This window comes from Pinus tabuliformis, chromosome 4_1, assembly GCF_031772625.1.
Source record: "Pinus tabuliformis cultivar Carrire ecotype Pingquan chromosome 4_1, CPIR1, whole genome shotgun sequence".
Taxonomy (NCBI): domain Eukaryota; kingdom Viridiplantae; phylum Streptophyta; class Pinopsida; order Pinales; family Pinaceae; genus Pinus; species Pinus tabuliformis.
In genome coordinates this window covers 470,412,887-470,431,346 of record NC_142303.1, presented here as the reverse complement: position 1 = coordinate 470,431,346, position 18,460 = coordinate 470,412,887, and the positions used below count along the sequence as shown (strand labels likewise).

At 36.9% G+C, this 18,460-nt stretch overlaps 1 protein-coding gene across 1 annotated transcript; it reads left to right on the top strand.

The window, feature by feature from the left end:
* Positions 1-2,002: 2,002 nt before the first annotated feature.
* LOC149176481 (uncharacterized) lies at positions 2,003-2,974 on the top strand. Its single transcript, XM_089421481.1, has one exon. It carries the CDS (start codon positions 2,003-2,005, stop codon positions 2,972-2,974), a length of 972 nt encoding a protein of 323 aa, XP_089277607.1.
* Positions 2,975-18,460: the final 15,486 nt, after the last annotated feature.

Sequence of the window (18,460 nt, the reverse complement as noted above, 5' to 3'; positions counted from 1 at the left end):
AACATTATTATTTGGTATTAATATAGATACCATTATTTCCATAATTAAAATCTATTCTTTATATTCAATGTATTTCTTCTTTATAAAAAAAATGATAATAATAAATGAGATTTAAATAATAAGTTTGATGTCTACGTTGAATTTTGTCAATTTTTTTATAAATTATATATAATTTTTTTTTTTAATAAAATTACATCATATCCATATGTCAATAATTATTATTTGTAAAAAAAATAAAAATTTAAATTATTATAACATTTTAATTAAGGTTAATTATAAGCTGTGGATTTTTTTGGTGAAGGTAGGGTTTCTGCAACCCCTGCTACGGCAGGCTCCCCTGACAGAGCTCAGCCTTGACAGAACCTGGGCGGATCTGCGGTCTTGGTTTCCTGCAAAAGATCAAAGGAACCATGCAGCCCCCTCAGGGGGAGGGCGATGCGCCTCCCCCAAAAGATGATAGCCAAAAGCAGCAAGTTGAGGATAACGACAAGGAAGAGAGGTAGAATGAGGACAATACGGACAGCAACAAGCATCAGAACAGTGAACAAGCTCAGAAGGACAAACCCAAAACGAGCTCATCCACATGCAGGCCAGTAGCTACTCACAAGCCAAAAGTGGAATTTCCTAGTCATCGAATCAATGCCAGAATACAGTTCATGAGGGATCACGCATTGATTGTCAAGCTTATTGGACTATGGCCAACTGAGAAAGCACTAAGGGGCTGGATAAATTCCAAATGGAACCCAAAGGGTCACATTACTCTGCAACTAGGGCCAAAAGGGTTTTTTACGGCTGTGTTTAACTGCTTGGAAGATCGTAACAGGGTTCTGGATGGAGGCCCGTACTTCTTTAATTCCGCAGGCCTATACCTCAAAGGGTGGGTTGAACGCTTCAATCCGGATAAGGAAGATCTTAGTTGTGCTCCTGTCTGGATAAGGCTGTATTCGCTCCCTTGGGAATACTGGGAGGAGGATTCCCTACAAGAGATCGGAAATGCTCTGGGCGAATTTATCAAGGTAGCAGAGGAAACAAAATTATGCAGATACACATCATATGCCCGGATCTGTGTCTACATGGACCTCAAGCAAGCCCTGCCAGATACGGTAAGTCTCTTCCATGATGATATTGAATGGATACAGCTGATAGATTATGAGCATGTACCGTTTAGATGCAGGAAATGCCATGATCTAGGTCACCTCTACAGAGATTGTCCTCTGAACAGGAAGCCCCCTCCTCAAATGGACTCAGACAATCCTGCTTCTGATGGATTTACCAAAGTGGTAAATCGCAGAAGAGGTCATAAGAAATCGACAGCCAATACCAGGACCAACCCAGCTAACTTGTCAAAACCCTCAACGAGCAATAGCTTTGCTGCTCTGGCCAGTGATGATATTCAAGAACCTGAAAACCTACCTCTAAATGACAAGGAAACCAGCAAAGAGAAGCAAGATGGGGTTTCACCGCAGCCAGGGGGAAGCTTGTCCGGCAAATCGACCCATCATACCCAAACCAAGCTCCCAGCCTGGAGCTTCCAAGGAATGGAAGTCGACAATCCAGAACCCAGTTCAAAGGCAGTGGAGGAAACAGCTGAAGACTATCAAGAACCCCAGCTCATGGAGGAAGACCCTGAGAATATAGATATTGGTGAACTGGACATTCTAGGACTAGAGCAAGCATGCAAAACAAGAAACTTTGATAAAATCCCAGATCGGCAAGTGGACAACCTGGTGGAGGTCCTCAATCGCGCACAAAAAAAATACTCTCTAGGAGTCCAGATTGGTAGTCAATGGGATGGAAAGTTCATCACCAAAGACAGTAAAAAGCGAGGAAGAAAAACCACTCTCGAAAGAACTATCAAGATAGGTGAAGTGTTAGTTGAGTCAGGCAGATATGCCAAGCTGACCAAGTACTTCAATATCAATCCCAACCCTTCTCAATGAAGTTGATATCATGGAACATTAGGGGGCTCAATAGCCCAAGGAAAGGCAGGCTTCTAAAAAACATGCTCATGCAGGAAAAACCTAATATACTCTTTCTGCAAGAAACAAAATGTAACTCGACAGTTTTGGAAAAAATAGCAGCAAAAGCTTGGCCAGGAGGGCTGGTAACAGCTGTTGATGCTCAAGGGGCGTCGGGAGGACTGGCAGTTCTCTGGGATGCGCGAGTAATTCAACTTGACAGTATACATGCAAACAAGAACTTCATCCAAGCAATATTTCACATAATCGGCACTAACATCCACGGCCACATGACTAATGTGTATTTCCCTCAGGAAACCATACACAAAGCTGAAATCCTGGATACCTTATCGGAGCTTAACTCAAACAGGTTGCACCCGCTATGGATATCTGGAGGTGACTTTAATATGATAGCAAGAATGGAAGAAAAGCAGGGAGGTAGAAACAAGAGCAACAGAGATGGGAACATTCTAAAGGATTTTATACAAAATAATTGGTTGATAGATCTACCTTCAAATAATGGCATGTTCACATGGAACAACAAAAGAGAAGGAACGCAACAAATAGCCTCACGTCTTGATAGATTTCTACTATCAGACAACGCAATTCACCTGGGGGGGGAATTCATTGCTTCCATCCTTCCAATATCGGGCTCTGATCACTGGCCAATAGCTCTCCAATGGAATCGACCAGGCAACAGCATTCGGCGCCCTTTCCGGTTTGAAGCTTTTTGGTTAACTCATCCGGATTTCAATGAATTTGTTAGATCAACCTGGCTCAAGTTTAATCCCTCTAATGGTTCTAAGATGTCTATATTCCAGCAGAAACTAAAGCACCTTAAAGGTGAAATCAAGCACTGGAATCATACCACTTTCGGCAACATTTTTCAGGCACAGGTAGCCCTCAATCAAGAAATGAAGAATGTTCAGCAGAGAATCATTATAGAAGGACGCTCCGAGGACCTAGCAAAACAGGAACAAACTCTTGAAGCCCAAATCCTAGACAGAGCAAAATAGGAGGAAACACTTTGGCGGCGGAAATCGAGAGTTAAGTGGCTGAAGGACGGGGAAAAAAACACAAAATTTTTTCACAGAACCACAGTGCAGCGTAGAATGAACAACTACATTTCCCACATCAAAAATGAGCAGGGAGCCAGAATTGAGACGCACGAAGGCATTGAAGATGAGTTTCTCAGATACTTCAAACAAGCCCATCAAGAGCCCAACATAGATAGAACGTCTGCTATTGACAAAGTTCTAAGGAACATTCCCAAATTAATCACAGAGGAGCATAATCTTCTCCTTCTTAAGCCCACAAGCCTTCAGGAGGTCGAGAATGTTGTGCATCAGTTGAAAGCAGGAAAAGCACCGGGTCCGGATGGATTCACCTCCAACTTTTTTCACAACTTCTGGGATCTAATCAAATTGGAAGTCTGGCAAGTTGTAGAAGAATCACGCACTTTAAGATGGATGTACCCAGGGCTGAATGCGACCTTCATTGCTTTAATCCCCAAGGCAGAGGAATCCAATACTCCAGACAAGTACAGACCGATTGCTCTCTGCAACATCATCTACAAGATTGTCTCAAAAGTTATAGCTACCAGATTGAAACCTTTGCTCCCTCTCATTATTTCGCCAGAGCAATCTGGTTATGTAGAAGGTCGGCAGATCACGGATGGTATTATTTTAACTCATGAAATAATCCACTCTTTGAAGCAATAAAAAAAACCAGGTATGATGCTTAAAATTGATTTATCTAAAGCTTTTGATAGCTTAAGCTGGGTTTACATTCAAAAAATCTTAACTGCCTTTGGCTTTGCCCCTTCCTGGGTTAGATGGGTTGTGAGTCTACTATCTTCCTCATTCTTTTATGTGCTTATCAATGGTATCCCTTCGCCCACTTTCCGTCCCTCCAGGGGTATCAGGAAGGGAGATCCCCTCTCACCTTTCCTTTTTGTTATTATGGCAGAAGGACTGGGTAGAAGCATCAAATCTGCTTTGCACTCCCAGCGACTCAAGGGCTTATCTTTTCTCAATTCTCCTACTTACTCTCATCAGCAATTTGTAGACGATAACATGCTTTTTGGCCATCCCTCTGTTCAGGAAGCTCGCCTTCTCAAAGCCCTCCTATCGAACTTCTCTGAAGCTTCAGGAGCCCTTATTAATCAGGTCAAATCTCAAATCTTTTTCTTCAATACCCCTGCCCCCACCCAAAGGGCCATAGCCCGCATTCTTGGTTTTACCATAGCGTCTCTTCCTTCCAAATACCTTGGAGTGCCCTTAATGGCCTCGGCTCTCAAGCATTCCTCTTGGAAAGTCCTGCTAGAAAAGCTAGAAGCGAGGCTCTTCCTTTGGACTCACAGAGCTCTTAACATGGCCAGCAGACTCGTTCTCATTAAAGTCGTTCTTCACTCCATGCCCCTGTATCTCTTCTCAATTCTAGCAGCTCCCAAATGGGTGCTCAAGGATATAAAGAAGCTACAGCGCAATTTCTTATGGGGCAACTCAGGTCCCAATCGAAAGTGGGCTCTGGTCAAATGGGACAATGTTTGTCTTCCAAAGAAGGTTGATGGTATTGGCCTAAGAGATCCAGGGCACAGTAATGAGGTAATGGGAGCTAAAATTTGGTGGAGATGGCTCTCAAAACCTGACACTCCCTGGGCCTCCCTATGGACAGCCAAATATGCGAACAATAGCCCTATTGAAGAAAGAATTCGAATGTCAGAAGTAAGTACAAGTTCAGTAATTTGGAATTCGGCCATTCAACATAGGAAACTAATACAACAACATAGCTTCTGGGAAGTTAAGAATGGCAATACAACAAGGTTCTGGGAGGACTCCTGGCAGCAGCTCCCAAAGATCAAGGACATTCTCTCTAACCTTCCCTTACCAGAGCAAGATATAAATATGCTAGATAAGGTTAGTCAATTCTGGGACCCTTCTTCCACACAGGGGTACAGACGATGGATTGAGGCTAAACAAATACTAATGCATGGCTCTGAGCAAGCTCAGATCTCTCTCTCCTCTGAATTACAAAAACGACAAATCCTCTCCTCAGAAGGAATGGACATTCTTAGATGGGGATATGAAGAGAAGGGAACTTTTACCACAAGGGAAGCATACAATGTAATCATCAAGGAACGGATAATCAAAGATGTCTTATGGGATAAGATCTGGGATTCCTCTAACTAGCCGAAGGTGTCCACTTTTCTTTGGCTCCTATGTCATAATAAAATTCTCACTTGGGATAACCTCAGAAAAAGGAGCTTTTATGGCCCATCTATATGTCTCAACTGCAAGCAAGCAAAGGAATTAGCTTTACATCTAATGCAGACTTGTCAAATAGGACAGAAGCTGTGGGAAAAGGCTACCTTTCGATGCCAAAAAGAAGGCAGAGTGCATGGGGATATTAAAGCTACTATACGCAATTGGAGCCAAGCGCCCTATAAAAGCAAACTCCTAAACACACTTTGGCAGCTTATCCCTGGTCTACTGATGTGGAACATCTGGAAGGAGCGGAATCGCAGGGTTTTCAAGGACCAATCAATGTCTATAGAGCAGATCTGGACTAGGTTACACCAGAACATTAAAGAAACTCTATCCATTAAGGCCTGGTCCCAAGAAGATTTTCCAACACTGCCGCAGGAACAATCCGTCTAGGCCAACTGGAAAATTCATCTGAATCAAAAGCCTACATTTAAAGACAATCCTACTAAGATTAACCAAATCCCGACAAGATGGATTCTACCGCCCAGTAACATGATTCAACTCAATTTCGACGGAGCCTCAAAGGGCAATCCAGGAAAAGTAGGATTTGGGGAAATCTTCAGAGATCATCACGATACACCTTTACTGCTCTTTCTTGGCTCAAAAGGCTGGGACTCTAACAACTCAGCGGAACTGGAAGGATTATGGCGAGGTCTTACCCTAGCTCAGGACAGAGGTTTTTTACCACTCATCATTGAAGGGGACTCGCAAATCATCATAAACATGGTTACAAAAATCATGCAGGGTTCTCCCACACACAAGGTCAGCAGCAGTTGGAGAATGGCTCAAAGACTCGAGCTAATTGACAAATGGCTTTCTCAACACAAAGCAATTTCATTCAAACACACTAGGCGGGAAGGAAACAAGCTGGCTGATTTTCTAGCTAATATAGGAGTGGAAAGTGGGGTAGATTTCTTTGCAGGTTCGCTCTCCAGCATAGCCTCAGAGGATCAGCTCTTAAACTTCCATAACATTGTGAAGAATGATGTGAATCAAGAAGACGATACACACCCGGATGCGGGTGTCACTGTAGCCCATTTAAGGCGGAGTTACTCCCCGCCGGCAGCTGTCCCTGCACCTGGCTCACGGGCGCGGATCCCACAAACCCACCGCATTTGAAATGAATACTTCAGGGTACAGAATTATGGTCAGGCATTTGGTATTGAATGCGCGCTCAGCTCGAGAGGCCGCGCAAGGTGATTTATCCATGGCTTGGCTTCTGGTTCATGCAATTGCCCTCCTCGGCTCCTTCTATATCCGTCTGCTATTCTTCCCGCACCCCTGCTTCGTTCTGGCTGCTTGGAAGCTCATCTGGTTTTTGGTTTTGGCCTGGTCCGCCTGCGCTCGGCCCTTTCCCATCTGGTCCTGCCTAATTCCCTTCCCTGGTCTCTCAGTTAATTCGGAAATGGTCCGACGTCGTGGAGTTTCTCGCCGTGGAGGCACCACTGGCAATCGAGGCCGCGCTTCTCAATCTGCTCCCCAGAACATAGTCCCTCTGGCCTCTGCCTCCCCATCCTCTCCGCCTTCTGGTCATGGCAGGCCCCTCCCGCACAATTCCTTCCAAACAACCCGCTTCAAATTCCATAGTAGGCTCAATAAGCCCGTTTTGTCAGCCAGTATAACAGTAATCCTTGCTGAGGAGGAGGATAAGCCTAGCAGCTCGGCCCATACCACTACGTCTCAGTCTCAGGATGATAGCGTTCTTCAGGGAGAGGTGGCTGGTGTCGTGTTCAATGGTGACAATATTCCTCAGCCTCCAGTGGACTCTACACAGCGCAATGTGCATGCAGGTGAGCCGGAGCATCCTCCCGGTGGCATTCTGAATTTGGAAACTCCTCCAGGTGGCGGCGACATGGGAGATGCAGACAACGCGGTCGTCACGTGGATGGGTTCTCCTAGCCAGGTGGAAAGGGATGCTCTCGACTCTCAGAAACATGTTTGATGAATTTGGTACAATGCCCACTGATGGCAATCTCTCTTCTGGTCTTTTTCATTTTTCTGTTATGCTTCTCTGGATAATGCCAACTCTGTTTTGCTTCAGCTCTTGGTTTAGTATCGATGCGCGCCATTATAGTCCTATGAATTGTATCAGGTCATGGCTCAGCAAGCCATTGTTTTGGTCTAATTTTGCATATGGCTATCAGGGCAGAATGTTTATCAATAAAGCCATAGTCGTCGATAGTACTGTAGTGTTAAACACAGCTCTGGTTTACACTTTTGTTTGTAAGGGATTTAAAAAATATGCTTCAAGGTTTCTCAATCCCGCGATGGTTGTCAAAGGGGTTTATGTGTATCAGGATATCTGGTTGAGGCCAGGTTTCAGCCCCCTCTGAGGTCTTGACCTCTTTGTACATATATTTTCTCTTTTTTAATAGAAGTAGCCTTTACGCGAAAAAAAAAAAAAAAAAAAAACAAAAAACAAAAAAAAAAAAAAAAAAAAAAAACAAAAACAAAAACAAAAAAAAAAAAACAAAAAAAAAACAAAAAAACAAAACAAAAAAAAGCAAAAAAAAAACATTTTAATTAACTTATAATCTTTAATTCATAAATATGTATTTTAAAATATTTCAAGTAATTGTAAAAATAATTATTTTTTATTAAATATAAATTATATTTTATATCATATTATTTTTTATTAAATTAATAATTAATAATAAATTTTATATAATTTATTCTAAATTATTTGAAAAATATTATAATATAAATAAAACATTCAGAATGAGCATAGCAATTGAGATAAATATTCTTAAAAGAAGTCCTTTATAGGTTTAACATTACTCATTTTAAACACTTATCATAAATAAAATAAAATAAAAGTTTAACAAATATGATACAAACAAAAACCAAATTCCGATTGAATTGACACGTACGATCGGAATGTAATATTTAATGCTATTGCATTCAATGTAATATAATGGTCGTATCGAAAAGCGTTTCCGTATGATGTTGTTGCCGTTTTGGTTGATCTCATCGCACGAAACCAGTGATGTGTAGATGTCGTAACCACATTTATTGTGGCCGATTACCATGGCATGAAATGGCTATGGTCATACATAAAAGGGCGTACTATAAGGCATTAAAATCCCTATAGCATGGGATTTATGGCTTGCCCAAGGCAACCAATAGATCCCATGCTATTGGGCCATTAATGCTTACCCCCATCTTATGTAGCACCATACCCCGCCCCCATGGTATCACGGGCATCCTTCGGCAGTAAATGCAATGGTGCGAATGGATCTGATGTGTAGATACGACCGGTACAATTAGCAGTGAATGCATAGATTTTCGTCTTCCATTTACGATCGGATCAGATCGTATCTACCTGCACTAAATTATAATTTTCCCGCCATCTGGATGAATGAATTCCGCCTTTTATATAACAGTTGAAGGGCGAACAATAGTATGGGCACCCATTTCTGCATTTTGAAAACCTGCTTTCTCAGACCTGAAGCTGCGTTCTCAGACTTGACAGGTAAGTTTATTCTACTACTATTACGATTTCGCATGGTTTGTCTGAGTTTTCTATCATCGTGCAGCTCAATATTGGATCCAATTTTATAAATAAAGAGATGTTGGAATTGTTTTCTTTTCTACAGAACAGAGTCATTCAAACATACTTCTGTGGCATCTAGAAAAGCCTGCAGCGATTAGGAAGCTCTGAGAAACCCCCCGCTCGTATTGATTATTCGTCTTTCTCAGACCTGCAGCTGCTTTCTGAGACCTGACAGGTAAGTTTATGATGCTACCATTACGATTTCACATGGTTTGTCTGAGTTTTCTATAGTCGTGCAGCTCAATATTGGATCCAATTTTATAAATAAAGAGATGCTGAAATTGTTTTCTTTTCTACAAAAATACTTCTGTGGCATCTAGAAAAGCTTGGTGTCCTCCGATTTCTGCATAATATCTTTACAGGTGATAGCAGATATTAAATAATGATATAGCATCTTCATACAACGATCCAAAGCATCGTTCCGAAACAAAGATTATCACTGAACGCATTCCGGATCTTCCAGTCTCTGGGAAATCCGCTTTATACAATACAATGATACATCTTTAAGATTGAACACCAAATATAAATTTTTGAATTTCGTTAAAAGCGCTTCCATGAGTTACATTTATGAGATTTCCATTCGTTATTGCTTTTTAATACTTAGGGTATTTAAAATATTGGCGGAGGTTTTCCATCCATATGAAATTTTTTTAATTTAATTTTTATTTATAAGTTAGAGGTTATTATTCATTAATTTATTTCTAAAAAGGTTAGATAACATGTTATCTTTTTATTTTTTAATTTATGTTTTATATTCTTAAAAACAAAACTGCTATTTCAGGTTAAAAAAATATTCCATTTCTTGCCTTAAATCAAGCATGCCAGGAAAAGTTTTCATTAGGATTTTGTTTTGTTAATAAGAATTTAGTGATTTTGGTTGATTTAGTAAAAAAAAAACTGTTATTTCAGGTTAAAAAAATATTCCATTTCTTGCCTTAAATCAAGCATTCCAGGGAAAGTTTTCATTAGGATTTTGTTTTGTTAATAAGAATTAAGTGATTTTGGTTGATTTAGTAAAAAAAATTTGTTATTTCAGGTTAAATTTTTTTTCCATTTCTTGCTTTAAATCAAGTATTCCAGGAAACGTTTTCATTAGGATTTTGTTTGGTTAATAAGAATTTAGTGATTTTGGTTGATTTTAATTAAATTTTATGGAATATAAATTATTTTCTATAAAAAATTAATTACATTTACTTTTGAGTTAAAATAATATTTGTTTATATAATTTGGTTTATTTGTATTAGTTACTATTTATTAGTCTGCAATGTTAAAATAAATTGGTTACCAAAACTATATTGGGTTGCATGATTTTTCAATTTAATTTAATTTAATTTGGCCTAATTTTACATATGAATTTGTTATGATTTTGGTTTCAAAAATGCATATCTACTCATATTTATCTACATACATTCAATTTATAATACACATTTGCGAAAATAACTGTGAGATTAGATATAATTTTGTTTATTTAATTGAACACTATATATTTGTGAATGAAAGTTTATAGCTAGCCTCTTAAGAGAAACGAAGTGTGACATCGTTTTTAATTTGTTTTTTTTATTTTTCACAAGTCACATAACTTAATTAGTAAAGGAGTAAGTGGTCCATAATCCACACATATTTTTTTACTAACCAAAGCATTTTTACTTCATTAGCAGTGGGACTAGGAACAGAGTGTTATTAAAGAAAGGGAGTAGCCCCTGCTTCCCTTGCGTCTTTTAGACGATCCTGGGCTTGCATCTGAAAGCTTTCTCAAAGCACTTGGTTTTCCATCTCCCTTTTTAGGCTCACATAGTGTAATAGGAAGGTAGTAAGTGGCCCATCAACCACACATTATTTTATTTGCAGGTAAGGAACAAGCATAACTTAGTAAAAGTAGAGGATTTTGTAAAGGATCATCGTATATCTACATCATTCCACTTTTTATGTTCACTTTGTCACTTACACACACATTGCACTACACACACTAAGCTACTCTATACTTTGAACAAAGGGCATCAAGTTTCAAGAGCTTTTGTTCATAGTTTATTTGAGTTTACTTTTTCACACCATAAGTGAAGGAAGACACCTAAAACCAATCATAACTTGAACAATCTAAATTTCCCCACAGGGGCCATAAAATAATTTATAGTTTGGGTTAGGACTGTTGGGGGTAGGCATCAAATAAGCCGCCATGGTCATGTTACATTTTGAAACATAAAAGTTGTCTTTTAGGGTGCTTCAAATCCTTCAATCATCCCACGGAAAAGACTACCCGGGCAGCACAGAGACCCGATTCAGAGGGGGTTCGGCTTAGGCTCAGTGCGTGCAGTACTATATGGGGCTACCCGACTTGTATAGTGCTCGGTACTGATCACTGATTACCAAGAAGCTAAAGACTCGACTGCCCCCGTGGGACGAAGGTATCTTATTGGCCAAATTTTAGGGCATCTTTCCCTATAGGTGGAGGTGCGGGAAGCACTAAAGCCTGATTCATTACCTTGGTTGATTCTTTTGGCTGCTGGAAGCGTCACTAGTTCTTTTGAGACATAGCCCCAACACCCATCATAAAAGATATCTCCGCAAGGCCCAGCTACTTTGAGAGTGGAAAGGACGAATAGGTCTTCATAGGATCTTTTATCATACGCAAAACAAACGAAAACCATTTTTCTTGTTTGATTTATCACATAGCTTAACTTAAACGGAAAGTAACAATTTATTTTTCACTTTGTTTTATGTATGTAATTTTTTTTGTATACATATCCCTCGCCTCACCACAGAAATGACAAGCAATCCATTTAACAATATATAAATACCTTACTTTTTCATATTAAGAATATTAAGAGAATGAAATGCAAAACATTCCAATTCCCGTTTCACCTAAATATACATTAAAATAAATTCTACAAATAAAAATTGAAACGAAATATTTAAGTTTATGAACAAAATATTTTTAAATAATAAAATAGTTAATCAAATTATGATTAATTAAGAAAATTGAAACCATTAACTAAATTTCATTCACTATAATTATAAATTCTAATTACTTATAAATAATGTTTCCTTTTTGTCCATTAACTATTCTAGAAATGTAATTAGGACTGTAAAATATACTATTATTATTACCAAAATTTAATAATTTAATCAAATTCAAATGATCCATTAAAAAAATGAAAAGAAGTGTAAACTTAGTTCATAATATATTTTGTACAAATTGAAATATGTTCCCAAAATACTCTTGTTAATATCTAAATGGAAATTTTGTTATACTAAAATGGAAATAATTCACGTATTTGTCATTGAGATTTTGAAATTTGTTACCAAATGATATAAAACCGGTTATGGTTTATTAAGTTCTATGTCTTAGGAGCCAAATCAATGTTCTTAACATTTATTTATAAGTGGAGAAAGAAATACAACTAACACATTTTAATAAAAGCACACACATATTGAATAAATAAATAACCTACCGAGTTCATCAAATGTACTAACAAAAGTAGGATTCTAATTCTTAGAACTAGCTGCAAAGTTTATGTTCGGTTAGAAAAATTTAAAATAATAAAACTAGTGCAGTCATAAAAATGAGATGGCTAATAAATATTGGTAGATATCAATTTTCAAGGAGACATGCCTTTCTCAATATATATCAAAGTAAAAAAAAAATACTTCCAAAGCTTGTGTTTTTGAAAAACAATATGTTTGATTAGAAAAGTTCAATGAAACTACTGCAACCATATAAATTAGATGACTAGTAAATAATGGATATCAATTCATAATCAATAACAATAGACACTACTTTAGTCTATCTCATTTTATTAAGATTTAAAAAAACATAAAACTTAACTAATCTATAATTGTATTTTAAATTATATTATTATTATTAATTATAAAAACAAGTAATACATAAATTAAACATCTATACATTTATAAAAACATGTATCTAGATTTTTAATCACGAGGATTTGCACTCACTTTACCATGGAGATTTTCTAATGTAAATAAGCTTTCATATAATATGAAGGCTTATCAATACAACATGACCAAACACCATAACTTGTTTTATATGATACTTGGTTGTATGGAATTTTTTTTAATTGATCAATTTAATTAAAAAGACCAAAAAAACATAAATATTCTACAACATTCCACAAAAATTAAATTCCTGCCACTAATAATTATTGATTATTCAATTAAAATTCTAAAAACTCTACTAATTTTCTGAACTTACTAATTAGCATGTTATAGAGTGGGGTGGTGGGTGATATAGGGGTTATTACAGGTCCTATATGATTAATTGAAAGTGCATTTATACTTAATGAATGTTCATATTTATACTTTTAAAAAACTTAATAAAATATGACATGAATGTTCATATTTATACTTTTAATAAAATTAATAAAATACACCATTAGGAGAAGAAGGGCCAAGTGAGTAGGATGTTGATTAATCTTGTATAAAACTTTACTATGAATAAATCAGTTCTTCTCCCGTCATGTCTTCTACCCTTTCTTCTTCTTCCCCTGGGGAAAGTCTTGATGCTGGTAACTAGGAGGCTAAGAAGAATAACATAGGGAAGAAGTAGAAGAAGCAACATAAGAAAGGGTTTAACAAACCAGCCATGGCCGTGAGTGTTGGCAATGTTGAGGAACCCTCCAACATGCAACACATGCCCAAATACCTTTGCAAGCTTTGTAAGGGTGATCACCTTCTTAAGGATTGTTCTGGTATACCTAGAGTCTTAGAAGTGTGGTATAAATATTCTCGTCAACTTATGGTTGATCCATTGACTAGTGATTCTTAAGTTCTTGGGGAAAAGGGTAAAGTTAGGTTTCCTTGTAGGTTATTTGAGGGGAGGCATCAAAATCACCTTTTCCCTCATATGGATGTAGCCTCTAAATTTTCTAAATCAACTTTGTTCAGAATGCCCACTTTTACTATGGAGAATGCGTTGAGTCTTGCTCCCTTTAGTAAACTTAGTTCTTTCTTGATCAAACTCAAAGTGGTGTGACATTCCTACATTATTTTTGACCCAAACCGTCAATCTAGGAGTTTACAAAACATTCCTCCTTTGAGAGAGGTGTTATGTCTCTCCCTTCGAATCGTCTTTGAAGGGCCTCTATTAGCACACCATCTCATGTCTCAATGTTGGGCACATCCTTGATTTTATGAGATTTTCATGTTAGGCATTTCCCTTCGACCCCTTCCACCTCAACCACTCATCACAAGTTGTACCATGAGACCAACATGGTGACACTACCTCCACAAAGACATCATATGTCATATATGGTTAGTCTAAATTTGTATGAAATCTATAAGTTGATTAATGACCCAAGTATTACCTTTACCAAAGTGGTTTACCTGAAAATTATAAAATATTTACCTAAAAATGTGATTGCTATTCTTAGTGATATGCATTAATCAAGACCATAATATCTACTCAAACCAAATTATTTTCAATGCAATTTTTATAGGTATTTGAAGAATGAAGAAGTGGGAGAGGATTAATGAGTTGGAAGTTGAAGACCCAGAGGATATGATTGAATTTTCAGCAGAAGATTTAACATGGACAAAGATTAATGGGGACCAAGTTGCAATTAGTCCATATTGTTGACTTGATGATTTTATAAGAAGAGAGGAATCGAGTGAACGGGCACCCACTCAATTTCTTCTTGCTTCTCAACGAAGTAAAAAAGCAGAGGATATTAGACAAACATATTTTTCAACATATCTGGAGTACATTATGTGAGTCTTTATATCTTTTTTCAATATATGTATAATTCCTTTCAATATGCATAAATGTTATATCTAATTTGTTGCAAATGTTTTATATATAGTTATTGGTGTGCATATGGTCCGAAGTGCAACAACAGAATTATGAGTGCATCCTCAGATCAAAACAAAAAACACAATCAACATGAAAGTATTAAAGTTGGTTGCCAATGTCACTTCATTGTGCGGCGACTTCAACTTAGACCAAATGATGCTGTAATAATATATACTGCATGTAGGCATATTGATAAATCCAATGTTGTTTGTCATGGAAAAGATGCAATCAATAGGCCTATGAGATTCAGTTATGCACCACATTTAACAAGGGATATGCGATCTGTTGTCCAACATTTAATCCAAAGAGGTTTTAATGTTACAATGATATGGGATAAGTTCATCTCTAATGTGAAGGATGGATTCGGTGAGTTATACACAGGGACATATCGAGATACATACATGACAAGACAAGATATATTAAACATTTACAATGATACCATAAGGCTAGAGTATGTTAAAGATCAAAGTGATCCAATCAGTGTAGAATGTTGGTATAAGGAACACGCTGAGAGCTTTTTCTTATACCAGAAACAAGATCTTGCTGAAAACATCCCTTTTATCATAGGCATATAGACAAAGTGGATGCGTTCAATGATGCTAAAATATTCTCACAACAATATAATCTCAATGGATTCAACATTTAGTACAAATAAGTACGGGGTGAGTACAAAATTACCCTAAATCTAATTCATTTATTCAACACCATTTTAATGCTTGTATCTTATATAAATATAATTATGTACTTTGTTTGTAATGTAGTATCAACTTTACACTTTAATGGTCTTCGACAAACATCACAATGGGGTTCTAGTAGCTTGGGTGATATCATCACGCAATACTATAGCTGATATTTGTAAATGGATGTCAACTCTCTTTGCCATTGGGAAGAAAGAGCAACCAGATTGGCATGTTAAAGCCTTCATTACAGATGATGCTACTGCTGAAATTGAAGCATTAAGGTGATGTGTTTATTCTTTTTATAAGAGACATAAAAATATTCTTAATGTATATTCTATCTAAAAATTATGTTATTCCAGGTCTTCAATCAACTGTACAATATTATTATGTGTGTGGCATGTTCGTCGTGCATGGTTGAAGAATGTTGGAAAAAAAGTCCAAGGAAGGGAAAACCAAATCTGAATTTTCCATGCTTTAGGAGAAATCATGCACACATGTGCAGATGATGAATCTGTAAAAAAGGCAGTTGAAAATTTATTTGAAGGATTCAGTGACCGTACAAAGTTTTGGAATATTTTAAAACAACTTGGTTAACCAACAACAAAATATGTAAGTTTCTTATAAGTGGCTTTAATGACTCTTTTTTGCATGTCATATGTATAGTTATTAATTCATAACCAATAAATTTCTTTCTACAGATATGTGGGCAAAAGCGTATAGAAATTTTCCACATTCCAATCAAAATACAAATAATGCAATTGAGTCTTACCATCGGTATATCAAGCAAAGGTACCTAAGTGAGAAAAACAATGCATGCCATAGGCGGGTTGATTGGTTGATTTATGTGTTGTTGACAAAGGTTGTATTATATTACAATCATATGCAATGTTTAAAAGAAGCTGGTTTTGTACGACCAAGAAAAATTGAGGAACAGTTGAATTCATCCAGGTGTAGAGCTAACCAAATCCCAAATGAAGATTGTGTGCCTGATGAAAAGAGTAAAAACGATTATTGGGTTCGTAGCCAAAATAACAATACTCGTGATATTTGGTACAATGTCATATATAAAGATTCCAATCTACACTTGTGTAATTGCAAGTGGGCCTTAAATGGAAACATCTGTAAACATGTATTGAAAGTTGAGATGTTGGTAAGTAACATTAGTTTGGGTGAAAATGTATTCCCTAATGTCACTAATCCTACTACAGAAATTCCTAGAATTTTATTTGATTTGAATGAATCAGCTATATTGGGCCCAGAAATCCAAACAAAGCTTCTACCATGCTTTGATTCTCCTCCCATTCTAAATTATCATAATGAAACAAGCATTGATGATTTAGATAATTTCTCATATAATGTTGAAACGACCAATGTACGACCAGATAGTGCATTATTTGAAGATGATGAAATGAAACGCGTTAACTCATCAACTCATGAGAAATTGAGATCCATAATACCTACAAATTTGGAACAGGCATATGCATTAAACAACTTGGTAGACAAAGTATGTCAAGAATACAACAAAATGTTTTTCAATACTATAACTCCATCCAAGATCACTACCAAGAGAAAACATAGTTTCTTGAGCCCAATCAATAAGAAAAGGTGTTGTGGTCACAAGTCAAATGCAAGGAAAGATAAACTACAATTTGAAAGGGTTGGACGAGTTCGTGCAAAAAGAAAGAGCATGAATGAACAGCTGGAGTTGTCTTCTCAACGACAAAGAATTGTGGACCACATGCCTGAGTTAGTGCAACATTCTATTATACACAAAAATGGTAAATGTGATGTTATGCATTTTTTCATGTGAAATATGATATACTATCATTTGCAATGCATAGGCATAACTATATGAACTTTTTTTGTTGTTACAGTTGACAGGCCAACTTGTCGACTCCAATTATTTGATGAGCATGTCGATGAAAGAAACTATAGCATTGGGAGCACTTCTCCAATTAGTACTATCCCAATTCCCTCCCCGAGGGTGCTTCCCCCTATTGTACAACCAATGGGGATGTATTGTCGGTCACACCCACCACCTTTTTCCTTCATAAATTCTCCCATGCCTATAACCGCCTTCGCAAAACCTTCCTAATTCCCACCCCTCCCCTTTAACCATCCGCCCTTCTCATTGTTCCAATCATCCACCCTTAAAATTCCAATTTCCCCCCCTAGGGTGATCGCTCGCCCTAGGGTTATTCCCACTATTGTACAACCAATGGGGATGTATCATCGCCCCAACCCACTACATTTTTCCAATTTTTCTCCCAACATGCCTTTATCCATCACCCCTGAACCATGCCTATATCCATCACCAAGTGCTCCACCATCTACCCAGGAAGGGCAGTCTTCTCCATTGCCTTAGATCTTCATGGTGAGAATGAGTAGTTGATCAAAAACTTATCATTAATTAACGAAATTGATTATATGGATTTTGGATTTTACAACTAATTGGTTATTGAATTTTTGCAGCAATATCACTTTGGAAATGCACTTGGGAGTGCCAAGAGTGGCGATGGTGACTTATACACCCAATTTCTAGATCAGTCGTGAGGCGGCATTTCCATAATGTCATTCATGGGCATGAACTTCCATTATCTATGTTGGGAATGAAGTTCCATTTTGTAGAAAAGAAAAATGTATAACTAGACAAATTTGGAATACAAATACATGAATTTGAACTTGTGTGTATGACAATGTCTTCATTGACTTTTAAATTCATGATGTGGATTTGATGTTATATTCTATCAATGTTACATTAGTTTTGAGGAATGTAGTTAGAATGGATTTATTTGTTTCATTTACAAGTTATCAAGTTTGCAAGTTAAGTTACTTTTATATTTATATCTTACTCAATGTTGCACGCATGAAAAAACATATCATTACCAAGGAACTTTGCATAATAGATGTATCATGTACATGAAGAGAGCATATATATGGATTTAGATTTATTTTAATTTTTTATTTATGAAAAAGAAAACTAAAGTTGAATTCATGAAAAAAAAAGTACACTATACATGCCATATAAGAAAATCTGCAAAAATAGATAATGATTTGAGCCTTTACCACTTAACTACTAACATTTAAAGATGAAAACTTTATTGATAAGTGGTGTAGTATTATTTAAGTTTTATAATATATATATATATATATATATATATATATATATATATATATATATATTAACAATTCATTTATTT

Bases quoted from the DNA above. Each gene is read 5' to 3' on its own strand.
- LOC149176481 (XM_089421481.1), top strand. From the start codon at position 2,003: ATGCTCATGCAGGAAAAACCTAATATACTCTTTCTGCAAGAAACAAAA.